The sequence below is a fragment of the Ambystoma mexicanum genome, chromosome 7p (assembly GCF_040938575.1).
Source record: "Ambystoma mexicanum isolate Mex_15411 chromosome 7p, UKY_AmexF1_1, whole genome shotgun sequence".
Lineage (NCBI taxonomy): Eukaryota > Metazoa > Chordata > Amphibia > Caudata > Ambystomatidae > Ambystoma > Ambystoma mexicanum.
Window position 1 is genome coordinate 657,327,506 of NC_090939.1, and position 20,480 is coordinate 657,347,985.

The window sequence follows — 20,480 nt, forward strand, 5'->3', positions numbered from 1 at the left end:
CTTTTGCATTGATGTTTCAAAGTATACCTCCTTTTAAGGAGCAAATGCAGCAAGAACTGCAGCCTTTCCAGCTCTGTCCCTACGCCCACCACCACTCTCCCAGGCCTCAATCAATATCTTACAGGAGGGATTTAGGGATAGTACCAGAAGACTGCGCAGAGTCTATGGCTTCCAATAGTGTCATCTGAGGCAAGTGCATTGTAAGGTTTGTGGTCATGTTGGGTCACTCTAAGGAGCGAGATAAAGCGAATGAAGGGCTATTTCTGAGTGGGGTAAAACAATCCGGGACATGTTCTACATGTGCTGGGGGGTGGGGGCGTACTCTGCACTGATTAAGAAATAATGCATTGTCGAAAGGTTACTTTAGCCTGGCTGAAATTCTGCCCTCAATGAGGCAGTGTGCATTTTGGGAAATGCAGTTCTCTGGGTGTGATTGTACTGAGAGAGCATGCATTTTGCCAAACGGACCTCCGTGAAGGCCTATGCACTGGTTGAGCAAAGTGTATTGCAGGATATGTATTCCTGTGGGGACATGTGTGCTATATGTATTCCAGGAAATTAAGTTCTGTGGGGCATCTGTACTAAGTCAAAGAGAATGCATTCTAGCATGCAAGGCTGTATTACATATGTGCCTGTTCCTCCACACATGATGGTGTGTTGTGACAGTCTATAAGAATATAAATCTGCACTGGCATTTGATGACAGTGCCAAAGCCTTTTTCATTGATGGGTATGCATTGCTTTATTAGGGTTTCAGAGTATCTGCATCAGAAAAGAAGTGACTTCAGTGATAACTGCAGCCCTCCCAATACTGCCTTAAGGCAATCACCCGCTTCAACCTCAACCAATATAGTCTAGGGGAAAGGAAAAGAGGACTAACATAAGCACTGTGAATTTTTTGGAGCCGACTCCATTGTGAGCAGTTGACAGACTTCTTGAGAAAAGTGCATTATGGGATTTGTAGTGACATGGAGGTTTCTCTAGTGAGTAGGTAAAGTGAGAGTACCTATGTGAGTGAGGAAATATGCTCTCTAGGAAATGCAGTCCTTTTGGGATTGTGCTCTGAGTGATGCAGTGTTCACTAAAGGGCATGCAGTTTTCGTCTAGTCCTGTGCGGCCATCTGTGCTAAGTGAGCCAAAGGACTTCCACTCCAATAACCGGACTACAACGAGCAAGTCATTTCTCCTTGAAACTGTTAAGATCATAAAAGAGCCTGCCTCCAGAAGTGGTTTCTGAACTAGGCTTAGCTCCCACCACACTTTCCACTAGTCTCACTGCTGGAAAGGCCTGACCGCACAGGGAGGCATCCAGCAGTCTAAGAAGCAGCAGCACTGCACGTCTTCAATAGGAGTGGGCAATAAGTTGACAGAATCACATGTCTGAAAAGAATCTGAATCAGGAGTGCTAGTGTCGTCAGAGCACTTATTTGCCTGAATTGGAGGATAACTGATCTCCATGATCCAAAAGGTGAATGTCAAAGTAGTAAAAAAAGATATAGCTTTGTCAATTAAGAAACTAAATGGAAAATAATATCACTTGTGAGTGGCGTCTCGAGGGGATAGCTCAGTGGCAACACGCTTGCCTTGGAAGCAAGACGGGCGAGAAGAACAAGTTACTTACCAAATGGTAACGTTCTTTCGATTGGATGTTCCTCTAGCGTATTCCACATCTTTGACATGTAATGTCTACAGCTGTTTATTTCGGAAACTTTTTCAGCAGTGGACGTCCTGCGTTGAGGGCAACGTCACCGGATGTTATAAATAGGACGCATGGTGCCCGTAGCCTCAGTTTATGTTTTTTCCTCCATAACGTGTGACATGCACATATCCAATGCCTGCTTGACTGCACATAGGTTTGCGGAAACGTAAGCTGCAATCGCATAGGAAATTCTCCAGAGGGGCAGGCTGGGAGGACGATGTGGAATACGTTGGCGGAACATCCAATTGAAAGAACGTTACCAGTTGGTCAGTAACTTTTTCTTCAAATGGATTGTGTCCTCCAACGTATTCTACATCTCTGACAGACTCCCAAAGCAGTACCAGAAAATGGAGGAGGGAAAAGAATTTAGAGTACCCAATCAGATGAGAGAATAAAGAACGGCCTTACCAAAGCCCATATCTTGACCATGGATTGTATCCAGGGAGTAATGTTTAACAAAGGTGTGGATAGAAGCCCATGTGGCTGCATCACCAATATTCCTAATAGGAACTCCCCGCTACAGAGCTGTGTAAGTAGCCACGCCCCTAGTGGAATGAGCTCGCAACCCTTCAGGAGGGTCCTTGCCCGCCAAACGGTAATATTCAGTAATTGTGAGGATAATCCACCTGGACAAGGTCTGTTTCTTAACAGCCTGGCCCAATCGGTGGCCAGCATACCCTACAAAGAGTTGATCATCCACTCTGACCCTAGACATCCTAGAAATATAAAAGCTCAAAGCTCTCCTAGGGTCAAATCTATGGAGTCGCTCCTCTTCCTTACCAGGATGAGGAGGAGGATAGAAAGAAAGAAGGAAGAACCACTTTCTGGCTCAAATGAAATTCAGACACTACCTTAGGTAGAAAGGAAGGACGTACCCTCAGTACAACCCTATCCTTGTGGAACACAGTAAAGGGCGGCTTAGATTAAAGTGCCTGCAATTCACTCACCCTGCGAGCGGAAGTAACCGCAACCAAGAACACTGTCTTGAAGGACAATCTCAAAGGACAAGAGTGCAAAGGTTCAAGCGCAGCACTTATGAGGAATTTCAAAACTAAATTCAGATACCAAACCGGCACCTGGAAAGGGGATGGCAGGAGCACATTAGTGAGTCCTTTAAGAAATTGGGAAATCAAAGGAATCTTAAAATAAGAACATTCTTCAGACAAGCGCTTGAATATAGTCAGCACCGCCAGGTAACCCTTAATGGTACCCACTTGAAGGCCCCTGTGGGCCAACGAAAGCAAGAAAGACAACAGCACAGGAATGGAACACAAACGGATCAACATTTTGTCCTATGCACCAGTCACAAAACTTAAGCCAACGGCAACGGTACAGGGATTTTGTTGCTGGCCTCCTGCTCGAAAGCAACACCTCCATCACGTCATCCGGGAGGTTCCAATCCTTATACCTCAACCTTTCAGATACCAAGCGTGAAGGTTGAGAGTCCTGATCTCTGGATGGAGAACCTGACTCCCCTCGCGTGAGAGCAGATCCCCTCAGTAGGGCAGATGGACATTTCTAGAAGGTCCGGGTACCACGCTCTCCTGGCTCAATTCGGAGCAATGAGGATCGTGTGGGATCCGAACCTCTGTAACCTCCTTAACACTTGAGGAATGATGGGGACTGGAGGAAACGTGTACAGCAGTGGAAATGACCAATCCACTATGAATGTGCCTCCCAAGGCTGCTCTCGGAGGGAAATTCCCTTGAGCAGAATCTCTCGCACTTCCAGTTGGCGAAGAGATCCACTTGTGTGGTTCCCCAAAGGGCGAAGATCTCCAGAACGACTTCCTGAGCCAACTCCCACTCGTGAGAGATCGTGCTCTGCCTGATCAGAGCGTCCGCCGCCGCATTGTCCTCTCCAGCCAGATGAACTGCCGAGAGTGAAATTCCCTGCTGGATTGCCCAGAACCAGAGCGGCATTGCCTCTCTGCATAACGGGAGTGACCCCCCCTTTTTTGTTGAGGTAATGCATGGCCACTCTGTTGCCCGTCATGATCAGGACACTCTTCCCCCGCACAGACAACAGAAAAGCCATAAGGGCCAGCCTGATGGCCCTCAGCTGTAACAGGTTGATGTGGAATTTGGACTCCCACAGAGAACAACGACCGCTGGCGGTCAAGTCTTCAGCATGAGCCCCCCATCCTGTGAGGAAAGCGTCCGTCACTACATTCATTAGGTTCCCCTCGTTGGCCCACCACAGAAGATCCTGGGAGACTGAGATTGGAATCTGAACAGGATCTGACATCTTGCCTGAGAACTGCAACCACTGCATCTTGAGGTCCCATTGCAGGGATCTCATCCTCAGCCTGGCCTCTGGCACCAGAAAAATGCAGAATGCCATGAGGCCGAGTAACCTTAAGAATTCAAAAGCCGGGAGACTCGGGGCATGTTGAAACTTGTCCACCATCTGCACAATGTGATGAGGCCTTACCTTTGGAGGCAAAAACTTCCCCAAGGATGTGTCCAACACAGCCCGATGTACTGGAGCTGTTGGCAAGGTGTCAGATGTGACTTCTTGAAATGGAGGGAGAAGCCCATCTTGTGGAGGCAGCGGCAGGTGAGACCAAGGTGATCAAATGCTTGCCCGGGAGAACGTGCATGGATCAACCAGTCGTGCAGGTAGGGGTACACGTGAATATCCCCTCGTCTGAGATACGTTGCCACCACCACCATTAGCTTGATGAAGACCCTTGGGGCGGAGGTTAATCCGAATGGCAGGACCCTAAAAACTGAAAGTGCGAGCCGCCAAGCGCAAACCACAGGTACTTTCTGTGCTTGTGATGAATCGGCACATGAAAGTATGCATCCTGTAGGTCCAGAGACCACAACCAATCCTGAAGTTGAAGGGCCTGAAGGACTTGAGAAAGAGTGACCATCTTGAACTTGTCCTTTCTGAGAAGTTTGTTCAACCAACGCAAGTCCAGAATGGGTCTCAATCCCCTGTCTTTCTCTGGAATCAAAAAATATGGAGAATACTATCCCTTGTTCCTCTCCGCTACAGGCACAAGTTCTATAGCGCCTTTCTCTAGCAGGGTCAAGATTTACTGCACAATGAGCGGATCTTGAAGGACGCGTGGCTAACTAGCCATGTGAACGGTGGGGTATCTCCGTAGCTCCCGATGATCCTTCAGAATCCTCTGTAAATCCGTCCGACAAACCTGATAAAAACAGCCTAAAAAAGGAGAGAAATGGAGGGGAATGTGTGCGGAACACAGCCAGCCGCACTACGCCCAAATCCGAGAAGAAACAGAGAAGATACTCGCAGCGAGCGGCCCACGGAATCTTCAGCAATGTCAGAAGCAAAATGGCCGCTCGCCAAACAAAGGAACCAAACGAAATAATGGTAAATGCTGAGAGTGGTCTCATGAACATGTAAAGAAACCAGCAATGCTGCAATCACAAGCCAAACTGAAGCGGAGGCTGGGCAATTTTGAAGCCTGGCTGACAGAGGAGGGCGAGAGCCATCCCCGCAATACGCGGCTCGAAGACGGGACAGTGAGGAAGGGGGGGCAAAGATAAAAATAAATATTATACCCCAAGGAACGAGGCAAGCCGGTGTGGAGAGAAGCGCAGACCTTCTGACACCGCGACCGCAGAGCGAGACAGCGCAGCCCACACCCGAAGCACCTCAGGGGCTCCGATTTCCCCAAACACGGAACAACCAAGCGAAAAGTGATATACCACGGCAGACCGCGGTGCGAATGAGAAAGGCTGGTAAAGAGGCGCGAGGTGGAATGGTGAGAGACGGCCGAAGGCTCCCCACACTGCAGAACATATGACAGCCGATAATGGGCACAGGGAGTGCTGAGGTTCCATAGCCACGGACACTTGGCAGCAGCACAGCATGCCCTGGAAGAGGCGAGGAGGGGCGCTGCAACATTCTGGGCCTGCCCCCACGTAGCTGGGAATTTGGACCCTGAGCATAGCGCCTCACATAAGGTAACAGGCCTTGTCCAAGATTAGCAGCGAAGGATCCAGACAGCAGCCCGGAGGCCTGTTGCCAACTCTACTCCCCAGCAGTAACAGCGGCACAAAATACAAATAACGAGACCGCTCCTTCCCAGTGCACGAAGGGAGGGGCACGTCCCTGAGCCCAGTGATCCCAAACCCAATATTCTGGTGGAATCTAACCTGCACACCGATACCACAACAGCACAACAGGTGAGGAGGCTCCTCAATGTAATACAAGCACAATGGGCCCAAGGGGTGAATAGGGCTGGCTCCCCAACAGATGTAACAGTGTAACTGGGCCCCGCTGAAAACAAGGAGCCTCATCTCACCCCTTCAACTTCTCCATCCCTGAACGCTCTCGAGCAACCAAACAGCGGATAACCCTAAACAGACCACTCCTAACACCCTCAATCACTCTCCACCACGAAGCAGACCGAATCCCAAGGAACAAATTGGGTGACAGGCACCTGGGAAAACGACAACCGGAAGAAGTGGGAGCCCCACAGAAGGCGAGGTCCCGGAGTGGCCAGATAGCCGAACTATGGTGTATAAAAAAAGACGATCACGCACGAATTTAGGGTTTGAGCCTTGGATACATCTGGTCCTCCCCTAGGTAACACACGCAGAGGGGCTGGCTCTGAAAATGATAAGCGACGCAAGCAATAGCGTAAAGGCCCCCGCAGGAATGGCATAGTAACGGCGAGTGGGGCAGGGAACCACACCCAGCAAGGCAAGTGAAGAGCAAACACGAACATCTATAAGGAGAGGTACTCCTGAAAGGAGTGGCGAACACGACTGATGGTGGACTTAACCAAGCGCCTTTAAACACAGATTGCAGAGCTGAACCAGCTGCTGGCTATTAACGTGCTAGTCCTTCAGGCCCCAACAACCTGAGGGAGACAAACCCAAGCTGTGGGAATGGCATCCAAACTGCCTAAATCCAAAGGTAAGCAGCCCACCATGGACGATTATACCAAGACGCCCGAAACAACGGAAGGCGCCAGAAGCAAAGACAAAAACACACTGCCTGAGACTACACCTGAGCGCAGCGAACAACAGATCTTGGACACGATCGCAGACCTGAAGACCTCATGGGAATCTAAACTGGAGGTAACCATGGATACCCTCAAAACATCGCTCAAATTCAAAATGGATGCAGTACAAATGGATGTAAACCTACTGCGGCAAGATGTAAGGAAGATAGCTGAATGCACCGGGGGGGCTGGAAAAGGAAGTCAAATCAAATACAACTGCCTGCGCAACACACACGTCTGAGGAAGAGGAAGGGCGGGCCCGAAGAAATAATATCCGTATCGTAGGGCTGCCTGAAGGCGGGGAGGGGGGAAACCCAACAGACTATGTGGAAACCATGTCGCTGCAAGAAATTACTGGAGGAGCTCTGCCCCAGGGATTCGCAGTGGAAAAAGCACACTAGGCACTATCTAAGAAACCTGCGCCTGGAGCCCCTGAGGCCGATCATCGCCAAGATACTGAACTATAGAGACGGAGAGAAAATTCTAGAAAACTTCCGGAAGGGGGGAACGATACGGAGAGCTTCAGCATCTATAACAGCATACCTGGACTACAAACTCCAGGTGCAGAGACAGCAGCTAAACTGGAGAAACAGAAGATGATAAAGGAAAAATGGAAAGGGGCCACTATTGGGGCAACATATTCAGCATATGCCAGGGGTTGATTACCTGGGTAGCTCCACATGTACCCTTGCAAATGCTGCAAACCATAGAGGAGCCAGACGAGAGGATGGTAACAGTGAGGGGGTTGCTATAAAATAGAGAACTGTGCATAATAAACACATACGCCCCAAATCAGGACACAGTGGCCTACTACAAGACACTATACAACAAGCTCATCCCCCACATAGGAGGTGCGGTCATATGGCGAGGGGACTTCAACTGCACGCTAGACCCCAAAATGGACAGATTAGACACAAAGCTAAACAGACCTACTCCCGCAGCCAGGACCCTACAAGCCTTGTTGAGAGATTTCTGGCTGGAAGACATATGGCAGCAGCAGCACCCGAATAATAGACACTATGCCGCCCCACAAAAACTATATACGAGATTAGACTACGTGTTCGCCACGCCAGAACTTATCGGGGAGATGATAAGATCAGAATATAAAGCGAGAATACTATCAGACCACTCCCCCTGGTTTTGGCATGGTGACACCAGCCCCCCAGAGCCAAGATCCCAACGTGGAGGCTTAGAGCCGAAGCGCTGAAAGATGCTGCATTCCGAGAGGACCTAAGGGAGGAGATAATCGAATATTTTGAGAACAACACTGGCAGCGTGGAACCGGAGGGCACCCTGTGGGAGGCTTTTAAGATGGTGAGGGGAGCGGCTATATCTAAGTCCAAAGGGTCCAAGGGGGCATAACCCAGAAATTACAAGAGACAGAAAGGAAAATAGAAACAATCATGCAAAGAGGGAGTACCACACAGGAGGAGACCATGAGCCAACTACAACAAGAATGTAGCGGGCATTGGGAAAGGCTATGCAACCTGAATCACAAAAAATATATTGAGAGACAACATGCAGGAGGGGATAAACCAGGGAGGTTGCTAGCATGGCTATATAAAAACGAATCACCCAGAACAGCAATTAGATAGCTACAGGGAGAAACAGGCGAATGGTTCAATACTCAAGAGAGTGTAAATGCAGAATTCCTCAAATTCTATCAACACCTATATGGGGATGTTGGGGAGGAGGCGGAGCAAGAGACCCGGGAGACGCTGGAGGATATAGGACTACCCAAATTGAGTGCAGAAAAAAGGGAGAACTTGGATGGCCCTATCATAATAGACGAAATCGAGACAGTGGTCCAAAGTCTGCCCACCTGCAAAGCCCCCGAGACAGACTAACTCCCGAGCAAATTCTGCAAAGAAAATACAGGCAGGAGGTACTTCCCCCGCTACCAGCAATGTTAAATGAGGCTTTTGATAGAGGGAGACTGCCTGAATCCCTAAGGGAGGCAATAATCATTCCACTCTTAAAACCTAATAAGCACAGCACAGACTGTGGGTCGTACAGACTGCTATCCATGCTAAATCAGGACAGTAAAATACTCACAGCAGTGCTGGCGAATAGACTTAAAAGGGTAATGAATAAACTCATACACCCCGACCAGACTGGATATGTCCCAGGCAGAAGCATCTCCGATAACCATAGGAGGCTCCACCGCATCATTGAACAGGCAGAGAGCGACCTAACTGAAATAGCAATAATCTCACTAGATGCAGTGAAAGCTTTCGATTCTGTAAAATGGCCATGGCGGATGGCGGCCTTGAAGGAATATGGAATGGGGCCTAGGTACCTAAGGTGGGTGAAACTGGTGTATAGCTCCCCGCTAGATAGGGAGAAAACCAGAGCAATTATCTCAGACAAATGGCAGCTTAGCAGGGGCACAAGACAGGGCTGCCCATGGTCCCTGATGCTGTACATCTTGGCCCTAGAACCCCAGGCGATCTACTTAAGACAACAATACAAGGAGATAGGGGTCCACACGAAGGGAGGACCGCACCTGATCTCATTATATGCAGATGACGTGCTACTATACGTATGATACCCTGAAGAAAACTTGCAATATATCTTGGAGGTGATGGAGCATTACGCGATACTCTCCGGCATAATTGTCAACCTGAAAAAAACTTGCATGTTCCCCTTGTGAAGATATAGAGGAGTCTCACAAGAACACTTAACAATCCTGCAGATAGCTGGGGAGACCAGAACCTTCAGATACCTGGGGATCAATATACATCACACAGCAGGAGATGAGCTTAAACATAATACAGAAAAAGAGAAAATTAAAAATAGCATGGGGTTTTGGGCGAAGCTCCCACTAGCCATGGTGGGGAGGGCGACCTTGCTGAAGATGGTGGTCTTGCCAAATCCCACACACGCCCCCCAGATGCTTTTTTCGTAAACTTCAGAGTCTATGTAGAGGCTTCCTGTGGCACAACACCAGGAATAGAATTGCCTTATGGAAATTACAGAACACATATGACAGAGGAGGAATAAACTTACCGAACTTCGAGATATACCATCTGGCTGGGCAACTACAATATGTCACTAGATGGCTGTCTGAGGAAGTGACAGCAGAATCTAGACTACTAAAAGATGAATGTGACCCGTACTTCCTGAGAGAAATTATATGGCTACCCAAATCAGAGTTAAGAGGACGATCGAGATTACTGGAACTAGGTTGGAAGACATGGCACAAAGCATGCCGAGTTATGGGAAACCCAACCCCATGGTCCCCGCAAATGCCACTCGTGGCGCTTCACGGGGTGGACGAGCAATTAAGGAAGGGAACTCGTAAACACTGGGAGACAGTGGGGATAACAACCTTGGCTGGAATGGGCAACAGTGGGCTTCCAAAGGCTAGTAGAGGAAACTGGGATACATCCAAGACAATATATTACCTACACCAGACTGGTTAAATGGATGAAAGAGACATGCCCTGAAATAGCACTAGCAGAACAACCAGGCATGGCTATAGAAACACTATATGATATCTCGGAAGGAGGGCATTAGGTATCTCGGATCTACGAACTGGTAATGCCTAGGGTGAGTAAGGAGTTGCCCCAGCTGAGACGGGACTGGGAGGAGGATGTAGGGGCACCAATGCAGGATGGGCAATGGGAAAGAGCACAAAGATACCATAACAAAAGTGTCCGGGAATGCCAAGCTGCAACAGATACAACTATATATAATACACAGAGCATATATGACCCCCAAGATTATCACCAGATTCGGGAGCAAAGAAATACAGAAATGCCCCAAGTGTGGGGAGGTGGACGTGTGGATGATTCATATGTTCTGGGCATGCACAGAGGTGAGCAAATTCTGGGAGGAAGTATGCCAAAGTCTATCCGAGAAGGGAATTAAACTAGGAGGTGGAATCTGTGTGGACATGCATGGTGGGAGGATTTACCAGCCAGGAAACCCGAAACACGTGTGCAAACTCAAAGACCTGGCCTACATCTTGGCCAAAAGTAGAATAGCCAAGAGTTGGAGAACAAGCCACAGACCCAGAATAGAGGTATGGTGGCAGGATCTCCTCAAATGGACAGATGTTGAAACAGCAGTATGGTATGAGGCAACTAGCAGAGGGGAAGGAAATTAAGTGGGACCTCTGATAGCATGGAGACAACTGGTGGCTACACTGATGTGATCTACCCACACCCACCCAAACGATTATGACATGACCGAGAGCAGCGAGGGGGAAGAGCCCCCCAAGATAAGATACCCAAAGAACAGCGAAGAAAGCTCGAGTTGAAGGGAGGGAGGGGGGAAGACAGTAATAGAAACAAGGAAATGTATGCCAAAATGCATAAACTGATACTGTCGGGCGTGTTGTGTGTTTTGTGTTTGTTGTAAAAACCAATAAAAACTGTTAAAAAAAAAATGAGCGGATCTGGAAGCTTCAAAGAGAGATTCCCCGGTGGATTGTCTTGAGGCCGCTTTATGAAGGGAAGGCAGTAGCCGTGGGCTATTGTATCCAGAACCCACGCATCCGAAGTAATAGCTCGCCATTCTTCGAGATGCTGAGTCAGTCTGCCCCCAACCGGCAAACCATGGCACATGGCCTCATGACTGTTTTGGAGCGGCTGCGGCAGTGCCTGAAGGCAAAGAGGAAGCTGCCTGAGCGGCTTTGGCACCTCTATTTCCCTGACCACCACGGGTTCTCTTACGCTGACCCCTTTGACTGGCGACTCCTCTCGTTCTACCAAAGAAGGAGTAGTAAAGAAAAGAACCTCCCCTCTGCTGCTGTCCCCTAGGATGAAAAGGCAGAGGGTTTATTTATTTTTTGCATTTTTAAAGCGCTCACACAGCCCGTTGGCATCAAGGTTTTTTTTTACGCACAGCTGCGCTTAAAGATTTCACCGCAGCTTTTGAGATCTGCAACCTCTCAAGGCTCTAGTCAGCCTTGCTGTCAAAGAAATGCGCGCCATCAAAGCGCATGTTCAAAAGACAGGCTTGCACATCCGGGACATAAATTGACTTCCGCAACCACGCAAATCTGCATATAACAGTGCTCGCAGCCATGGACCGGCTAACACTGTTGGCTGTGTCCAAACCCGACTGAAGGGATTCACGCTTGGCTTCCTTGCCATCTTGAACAAGAGCAAGGAACCCTTCCCTTTCTTCCCCCTCAGGAATATGCTCAGCCGCAAGAGAAACAATTCCACAGAGTGTTTGAAAATCTTGCCAAGGAACAAGTGTAGTTGGCTAATTTTCGCACCATACTCCCCGCAGAAAACACCTTGCGTTCCCAACCGTCGAAGCGTTTATTGTCCCTATCTGGAGGCATGGTAGGGTTTGCCGCTTGCCTCGAGGTGGCCATACCGCCTGAACCACCGAACTCTCGGGAGTGGCGTGAGATGAAAGGTAGCTGGGGTCACTACCGGAAGGGCGGTATTTTTTAGTTAACGATTTGTTAACTGCTGGAAGGGATTCCGGGATCTGCCAAGCAGCCGCCACCCTTTTCTGCCAGGTCAAATGAAAAGGTAACAGGTCAGAAGACAGACCTTGATCCAAAATATCCGTCAAGTCATCCTGAACAAAAGCCTCAGGAGGAGTGGACCAACCAAGATATTCTGTGATCCTAGCCATCAGTCTCCTGTAGGATGACTCAGCATGGGCCCCAGGCTCAGGCCTGCCAAATTCCATCTCCGCAGCAGTGTCTAAGCCACTGGCATCATGAAGAGATTGCCTTAACTCTTCCAATTGACTATCTCCTGAAAAGACAGGAACCTCATCAGGCTCAACGGGGTCACAATCTAAATCTGACCTCTCCTCCTCCTCATAGATGTCATCTAGAGGGGGGTAAAAGTTCTGTCTCGGGACAGCCAAAGGTCTGGAGTCCTTCACAGGCCATACAGACTTGGAAGTAGCCTTCCTTGGAGGATCCACCATACCAGGCACCTCAGATGGCAAATCCCGGCCAAAAGGCCCAGTAGGCGTTGAGAGCGCCGACTGCTTCAGTGGCGAGAGAGCTGACTGCTTTAGCGTCGACAATGGTGCTGACGGCGCCGAGGATTGGTACAAAGGCAAAGCTTCGACGTCCGTATCTGACGGACACGGCACCGACAGAGTTGACGCTGACCTCAAGCTCTTAGCAGGTTTCTGCAGTCTCACTGGGGACCAGACCCGAGACCTGGAAGCATGTCTCTTGAGACCATCCTAAGCCTTGCCCGAATGGGACCTCAAAGGTTCTCGATGAGGATCGCACCGAGGACCCGAGCCCGAATGCGCACGAGCCACGGATCGAGACCGTTCCTTGCCGGCTTCAGCAGAAGGCGCGGACGGAACTGTGCCCTGCGATTGGAAAATTGCCAACATCTGCTCCCTGAAGGTAGCCCATTCCCCCGAAGTCGAAGACTTTGTTGGACAAGCCACTTTGCTCGCGGCTCCATCCTCCGAGGACGGGGAAGGCGACCGGTGACGGCGATTCCTTGAATGCCTGGAGGACGAATGGCGGGAACCACTCCAGGACCGAGATCCCCAGGACTCCATCGAAGCGGAGAGTCACCCCTCGAATCATCGGTGGACATATCCTTGGACTTAGATTTACGGGACTTACTGGGTTTAGAACCCCTACCGACCTGAAGCTTTCCCTTACTGGCATTTGGAACAGTCATGATTCTCACCCAAACCCCACAAGCAAATGCGACGCGGATCGGTAATCGACATCTTAGACTTGCAGTCCCGGCAAGTCTTGAAGCCAGACCGCTGAGTCGGAGGGGTCGAAGAAGAAGACATATTCACTAGGAATACACAAGCGCCGAATCTCCGAAGCAAACACTTTTGCCGAAAAAACAGAACTGAGGCTATGGGTGCCGTGCGTCCTATTTATAACATCTGGTGACGTCGACCTCAACGGAGGCCTTCGAGGGACATCGACCCAACGCCATCGATGCAGGATGCCCTCTGCCAAAAAAGTTTCCCAAGTACACAACTGTGGACATTACATGTCAAAGATGTGGAATACGTTGGAGGACACAATCCATTCGAAACACAGGTGCGATCCCTGGGTCCGCACTTAGAAACTTCTGGGTATTAAGCGCATTATAAATAACCAATTACAATTATAAATAAACAATTACAATTACTTCACATATTGGCATGAAGAGGTAGTACAGCACAAGCTATAATTCTGATACATATTTTGGTTTACCTTCGAGATCTACCACAGAAGACATCCACTAATATGTACCCAATGGGTGGATGAGGCAGCACCACTATTTAGTCACAAAGACCGATAGACAGAGATAGGATGGGAATGCCCTAGACTGGGCCAAATATTAAGGAAATATAACCACAGGTTAGTAAGTAATGGCCAAATCTACCCCCTGAACCCAAGGAGTTCCTCTAGATTAGAGGGAAGGGATCCCACACCTGAAGACCTTGGAGACGATGGCGCACCCACCCAAAATCACAGAGCCAACCACTGTAGATATCCAAGTCAATATAATCAGTGAACTGCGACAATTTACAATAATACATCAATCAGTTGAGTTATATTTTTAATTCCATTCCACAGCCTGACACGTGTTTCGAGCAGAGCTCTTCTTCAAAGGCTGTGCATCAAAATGCAATTTAAAACCATTAGCATGTTGACCAAAGTATACGCATCATACCAATTTGTCAAACACATAGGGGTTGAAAAAAGGGGGGGAAATTGGCCACAATCATAAATGTATGATACAAAACAGCATTGTTTAAATCATTACAGTGTTACATGATCAGTATGATTGGATAACCATAAATGATAAAGAGAAAATAAAAATGAATTACCGTTGCCAAAAGACATCCATACGGTTCCGAAACCATTGCGAAGGATGACAAAACAACATGATAAGAAAATAAGTGAGGTGCGGTGACTAAGCAACCCTGGATGATAAGATTGGCTGGATTACCGATAATAGTTAAAATATCAAGATATAATTACTGTTGATGCTTGTCGAAGACAAATAATCTGTGCAACAAAAATTAGTGTCCAAAATCACAATTGTTACAAAGTGCCATAATGTTGCCAAAATGAATGTAACAAAAACCAAAAATCAAGATTAGCAATGTATTGCACTTACCGATAGTGCGATTAATTCTAGGGTATAATTCCAGGACTAGACAGGATTAAATTAAATATAACAATAAGTGTTAGAACTACATAGCCCATTCAAAGGGTATGTAATTATGTATTTTTTAAAATTTATCGCAACACATTATTAATAGAAGTAAAAGAATTACCTTAATATAAATTGCAATTGCAACAACTAATTATAGTAGACTGCAAAGATCCGCAATGGAGGGGGGAATGTTGCCCACGAAGATACAATATATCCGCCAATTCAAAGTAGCCACGATAGTCCGATGTCAGTTGACAATTGAGCAATTAGCAGAAAAAGACAGAGAGCCAAAGCACGGAATTTGGTGAGTGAATAGTAAACGAACATGATTAAGTGTCAGGGACCGTAGCGAAGGAGCAGCATCTCACTTACCAGCCTTCCGGCAACAACTGTATCCAAGGGAGAGTGCGCGCGCGCGAGATGCAGCTGGGACACAAGAGCAAGACCGTAACAAACCCTCCAACGGCAGCCATGTTGGATGAGGAAACCATTGTCTTCCAATCAAATCTCAATGAAGACAGACTCATAAGCCAGAATTGGCAATCGAACATACACACAATTAAATATAGTGATTGACGTTGTATTTTAGATTAGAAATAACACACTAAATTTATCATGCATCCTGGTTGTGTAATCTGCCGCACACACTTGTTAACTCATCACGACACATAAATCACAGTAAAATTACTTCCATTTGCACGCAAAATAAAAATATATAGCATTAAGAACAAGGTAATGGTGTGTAGCCACCTAAGGTGTCATCTGCACTGGCAACCAACCTAATAATTGCAAAATATAATCATGTATATAATAGCTAAAGGGATTGTGAAATTCCATTTATAAACAGGCCAGCTATACATGAACCAAAAGTTTAGTCGGTGATTATGTAAGACCTCATTTAAGTCATAAATGGTTTTAGTTGAAACAAATTAATAGCATATACAATTCAAATTTGACTGAAATGCAGATGGAATCATGAAAAAGCAGAATTTGTCTGAAATACAAGTTGAATCATAAGAAAACGTGTAATTCATGATCAGAATTTAATCCACGAATGACCAATCTATGTTTGCAGATAAGCCTCGCTTCCAATTGTCTCAGTCTGAGTTCCATATTACCTCCTCTTTTGGAAGAACGAATCTGAGCCAAACCAATAAATCTTAAATCCTTGAAATCATCCAATTGATGTAAAGTCTGCCAATGCAGTGCCAAAGGATATTTGGCATCCTGTTTGTTCAAAGAAGCCAAATGTTCGCGAATCCGAATTTTAAGTGGTCTGATGGTACTGCCAATATAAAATAGTCCACATACACAAATGATACAATACACTACAAACTTTGTATTGCAGTTAATAAATGAATTAATGACATGCTTGCCTGTGGACCCAAAGTCTAAGGATTCAGACTCAAATGTATATGAACACATATTGCAGCTCGAGATGGAGCAAGTGCCAATGACGTTTGAGTATAGCATACACACCATTACTACCTTCCGGTATCTTATCAATTACCTGTACAACCTACTTTGGCTCCGCAACCTTTTTTAGAACAGATGAGAAGATTCAAAAAGGGCAATCGACAAGACGCCATCAGAAAACAGGTTTTATCACTAAAACTTTTCGCAAACCCACCTCGGTTAATGCAGTTTTACATTCATCCAGTTCTCATAAACGTTCTGTTATTAATAATATTCCGAAAGGAGAATACATTCGAGCAAAAAGGAATTGCTCTCTTAATGCTGACTTTGATGCGGAAAAATCATTTATACATGATCAATTTATACAACGTGGGTATCAACCAAATCTGCTTACCAAAGTTGAACGTGAAGTGTCTAGTATGGAGAGAGGTGATTTACTTAAACCTAAAACTAGATCATCTTCAGCTAATATGCCTTTCAACAAAATTAGACTGATCACTCGGTACACAGTGATAGTAATGGTGTGTATGCTATACTCAAACGTCATTGGCAATTGCTGCATCTCGACAATGATTTAACTAAACTTTTGGATTCACATCCATCAATAGTATTCAGTAGAGCCCCCACTCTTAAAAATCTTTTATGTCTGTCTTTTATGGCACAAGCACCCATTGCTAAAACATGGTTAGACCAAGGGCGGCTGAGTGGTTTTCACAAATGTGGGAGCTGCAATATGTGTTCATATACATTTGAGTCTGAATCCTTAGACTTTGGGTCCACAGGCAAGCATGTCATTAATTCATTTATTAACTGCAATACAAAGTTTGTAGTGTATTGTATCATTTGTGTGTGTGGACTATTTTATATTGGTAGTACCATCAGGCCACTTAAAATTCGGATTCGCGAACATTTGGCTTCTTTGAACAAACAGGATGCCAAATATCCTTTGGCACTGCATTGGCAGACTTTAAATCAATTGGATGAATTCAAGGATTTAAGATTTATTGGTTTGGCTCAGATTCGTTCTTCCAAAAGAGGAGGTAATATGGAACTCAGACTGAGACAATTGGAAGCGAGGCTTATCTGCAAACATAGATTGGTCATTCGTGGATTAAATTCTGATCATGAATTTCACGTTTTCTTATGATTCAACTTGTATTTCAGACAAATTCTGCTTTTTCATGATTCCATCTGCATTTCAGTCAAATTTGAATTTTATATGCTGTTAATTTGTTTCAACTAAAACCATTTATGACTTAAATGAGGTCTTACATAATCACCGACTAAACTTTTGGTTCTTGTATAGCTGGCCCGTTTATAAATGGAATTTCACAATCCCTTTAGCTATTATATACATGATTATATTTTGCAATTATTAGGTTGGTTGCCAGTGCAGATGACACCATAGGTGGCTACACACCATTACCTTGTTCTTAATGCTATATATTTTTATTTTGCGTGCAAATTGAAGTAATTTTACCGTGATTTATGTGTCGTGATGAGTTAACAAGTGTGTGCGGCAGATTACACAACCAGGATGCATGATAAATTTAGTGCGTTATTTCTAATCTAAAATACAACGTCAATCACTATATTTAATTGCGTGCATGTTCGATTGCCAATTCTGGCTTATGAGTCTGTCTTTATTGAGATTTGATTGGAAGACAATGGTTTCCTCACCCAACATGGCTGCCGTTGGAGGGTTTGTTACGGTCTTGCTCGTGTCCTAGTTTTTCTGCTTAACTACACCAGCTGCATCTCGCGCGCACTCTCCCTTGGATACAGTTGTTGCCGGAAGGCTGGTAAGTGAGATGCTGCTCCTTCGCTATGGTCCCTGACACTTAATCATGTTCGTTTACTATTCACTCACCAAATTCCGTGCTTTGGCTCTCTGTCTTTTTCTGCTAATTGCTCAATTGTCAACTGACATCGGACTATCGTGGCTACTTTGAATTGGCGGATATATTGTATCTTCGTGGGCAACATTCCCCCCTCCATTGCGGATCTTTGCAGTCTACTATAATTAGTCATTGCAATTGCAATTTATATTAAGGTAATTCTTTTACTTCTATTAATAATGTGTTGCGATAAATTTTAAAAAATACATAATTACATACCCTTTGAATGGGCTATGTAGTTCTAACACTTATTGTTATATTTAATTTAATCCTGTCTAGTCCTGGAATTGTACCCTAGAATTAATCGCACTATTGGTAAGTGCAATACATTGGTAATCTTGATTTTCGGTTTTTGTTACATTCATTTTGGCAACATTATGGCACTTTGTAACAATTGTGATTTTGGACACTAATTTTTGTTGCACAGATTATTCGTCTTCGACAAGCATCAACGGTAATTATATCTTGATATTTTAACTATTATTGGTAATCCAGCCAATCTTATCATCCAGGGTTGCTTAGTCACCGCACCTCACTTATTTTCTTATCATGTTGTTTTGTCATCCTTCGCAATGGTTTCAGAACCATATGGATGTCTTTTGGCAACGGTAATTCATTTTTATTTTCTCTTTAACATTTATGGTTATCCAATCATACTGATCATGTAACACTGTAATGATTTAAACAATGCTGTTATGTATCATACATTTATGATTGTGGCCAATCCCCCCCCCCCTTTTTTCAACCCCTATGTGTTTGACAAATTGGTATGATGCGTATACATTGGTCAACATGCTAATGGTTTTAAATTGCATTTTGATGCACAGCCTTTGAAGAAGAGCTCTGCTCGAAACACGTTTCAGGCTGTAGAATGGAATTAAAAATATAACTCAACTGATTGATGTATTATTGTAAATTGGCGCAGTTCACTGATTATATTGACTGTTTATTACAGAGGGCACTTGGTCTAGGTACCCTCAAAAATTCATGTTGAACACTGCCTTTTATATTTATAACTATTGGCATTAGCGCTGGTCGTTCTTAGTGGCCTTCTGGACCACCTTGCTCCACTGTAGATATCCACTAGTATGCACCCAATTGGGGGAGGAGGCATCACCACTATTTAGTCACACAGACCAATAGCGTGACCCGCATGAAACACCACAATACGAGGCACAAGCAGACGCGCAGAACACAGATGTCTGAAGCAAGGAGGTAAAATGGTCATCACGCAACCCACTAACCAACTGCAAAAAAAAATATATATATTGACTCGACCGTCGGCATACACCGCTCACCCGCTCACACAACACAACCACATCTATTGCACAGCAAACCGCACGTACTTCACTACATTGCAACAACAAAACAGGCCACACAGACTCGCACAACAGAACATGAAAAACTACCGACCAAGAATGCACACCTATGGTCAGCGAACGGTGCTAACCCGAAATGAAGCTGTCAACAGCACATTGCAGCTCTCTGAGCCTTCTCACAATATGCCCTATCAACCCGTCCCACCAGCTTGCCTTTCAGAGCGCCAGGGGGCCACTCCGGTGGTGATAGTGCGCTGTAGAAATGACCTTTAACATACCATATACATTAAAGCGTAGTCACATATGGGTTTTAAGGGAGCCAACACTTGCATTAAAGAGCAGAAAATATGTATCCAAAAGGCTTGGAATGCAATTTATGCAATTCTGTCAAGCAGCAATGAACAATGCATTATTCAAAACAAATGCCTTATCACTGCCATTTAAAACTTAATTGCTCATCTTCACATCTGCAGAAGCCACAAGCAACAGCACTCAGAGAAGGCAAGCGCCTCTTGCAGATCAATTAAGCATTATTAATATTCAGAGGTCCTCTGAAATGTGTGCGTTTGGATGCCCTGCTCAAAGAACCCGTTTTCTTCATATTATACCTGCTCAGGATCATCAGGGCTTGTCCATCATCCTTGCTGTTGTATAGTTCCACTGCATTGGCCTCTAGAATTGCTAAACCAAGCTGAAAGATGGCTTTGATTCCATCATAAAAGAAACAATCCACAACATTCACTGCACTCCCCAAAGGCATTATGCTGAGGAAAAGAGTGAGGAACCATGAGAGGGATATGGAGGCCAAGGTGGACAGATCTGTGATATGTTCTGCCAGCTCTGGAAGTCTCTCCCGGATTAGTTCCTCAAAAATGGATTGGTCTACCTGGGCACCTGCACAAATGAAAAGAAAAGCAGTAAGAACACAAAAAATAAGCAAATTCACACCAATCCATGTTTTATAGCCAATGAGTTTAAATGCATTACTTATACAGTTTAAGTACTGATATGTTCCCCTGGGTAGTACATTTAAACCTCACTGCAC

At 45.7% G+C, this 20,480-nt stretch overlaps 1 protein-coding gene across 3 annotated transcripts in view; it reads right to left on the bottom strand.

Annotated features, from left to right (window-relative positions):
• Positions 1–20,480, bottom strand: part of TBC1D8 (TBC1 domain family member 8) — a 1,594,530-nt gene that overhangs the window by 636,170 nt on the left and 937,880 nt on the right. For all 3 annotated transcript variants that reach the window (XM_069636713.1, XM_069636714.1, XM_069636711.1), the window contains exon 12: positions 20,044–20,329. In XM_069636713.1, the coding sequence (XP_069492814.1) occupies positions 20,044–20,329 (286 nt within the window). The remainder of the gene's footprint in view (positions 1–20,043; positions 20,330–20,480) is intronic.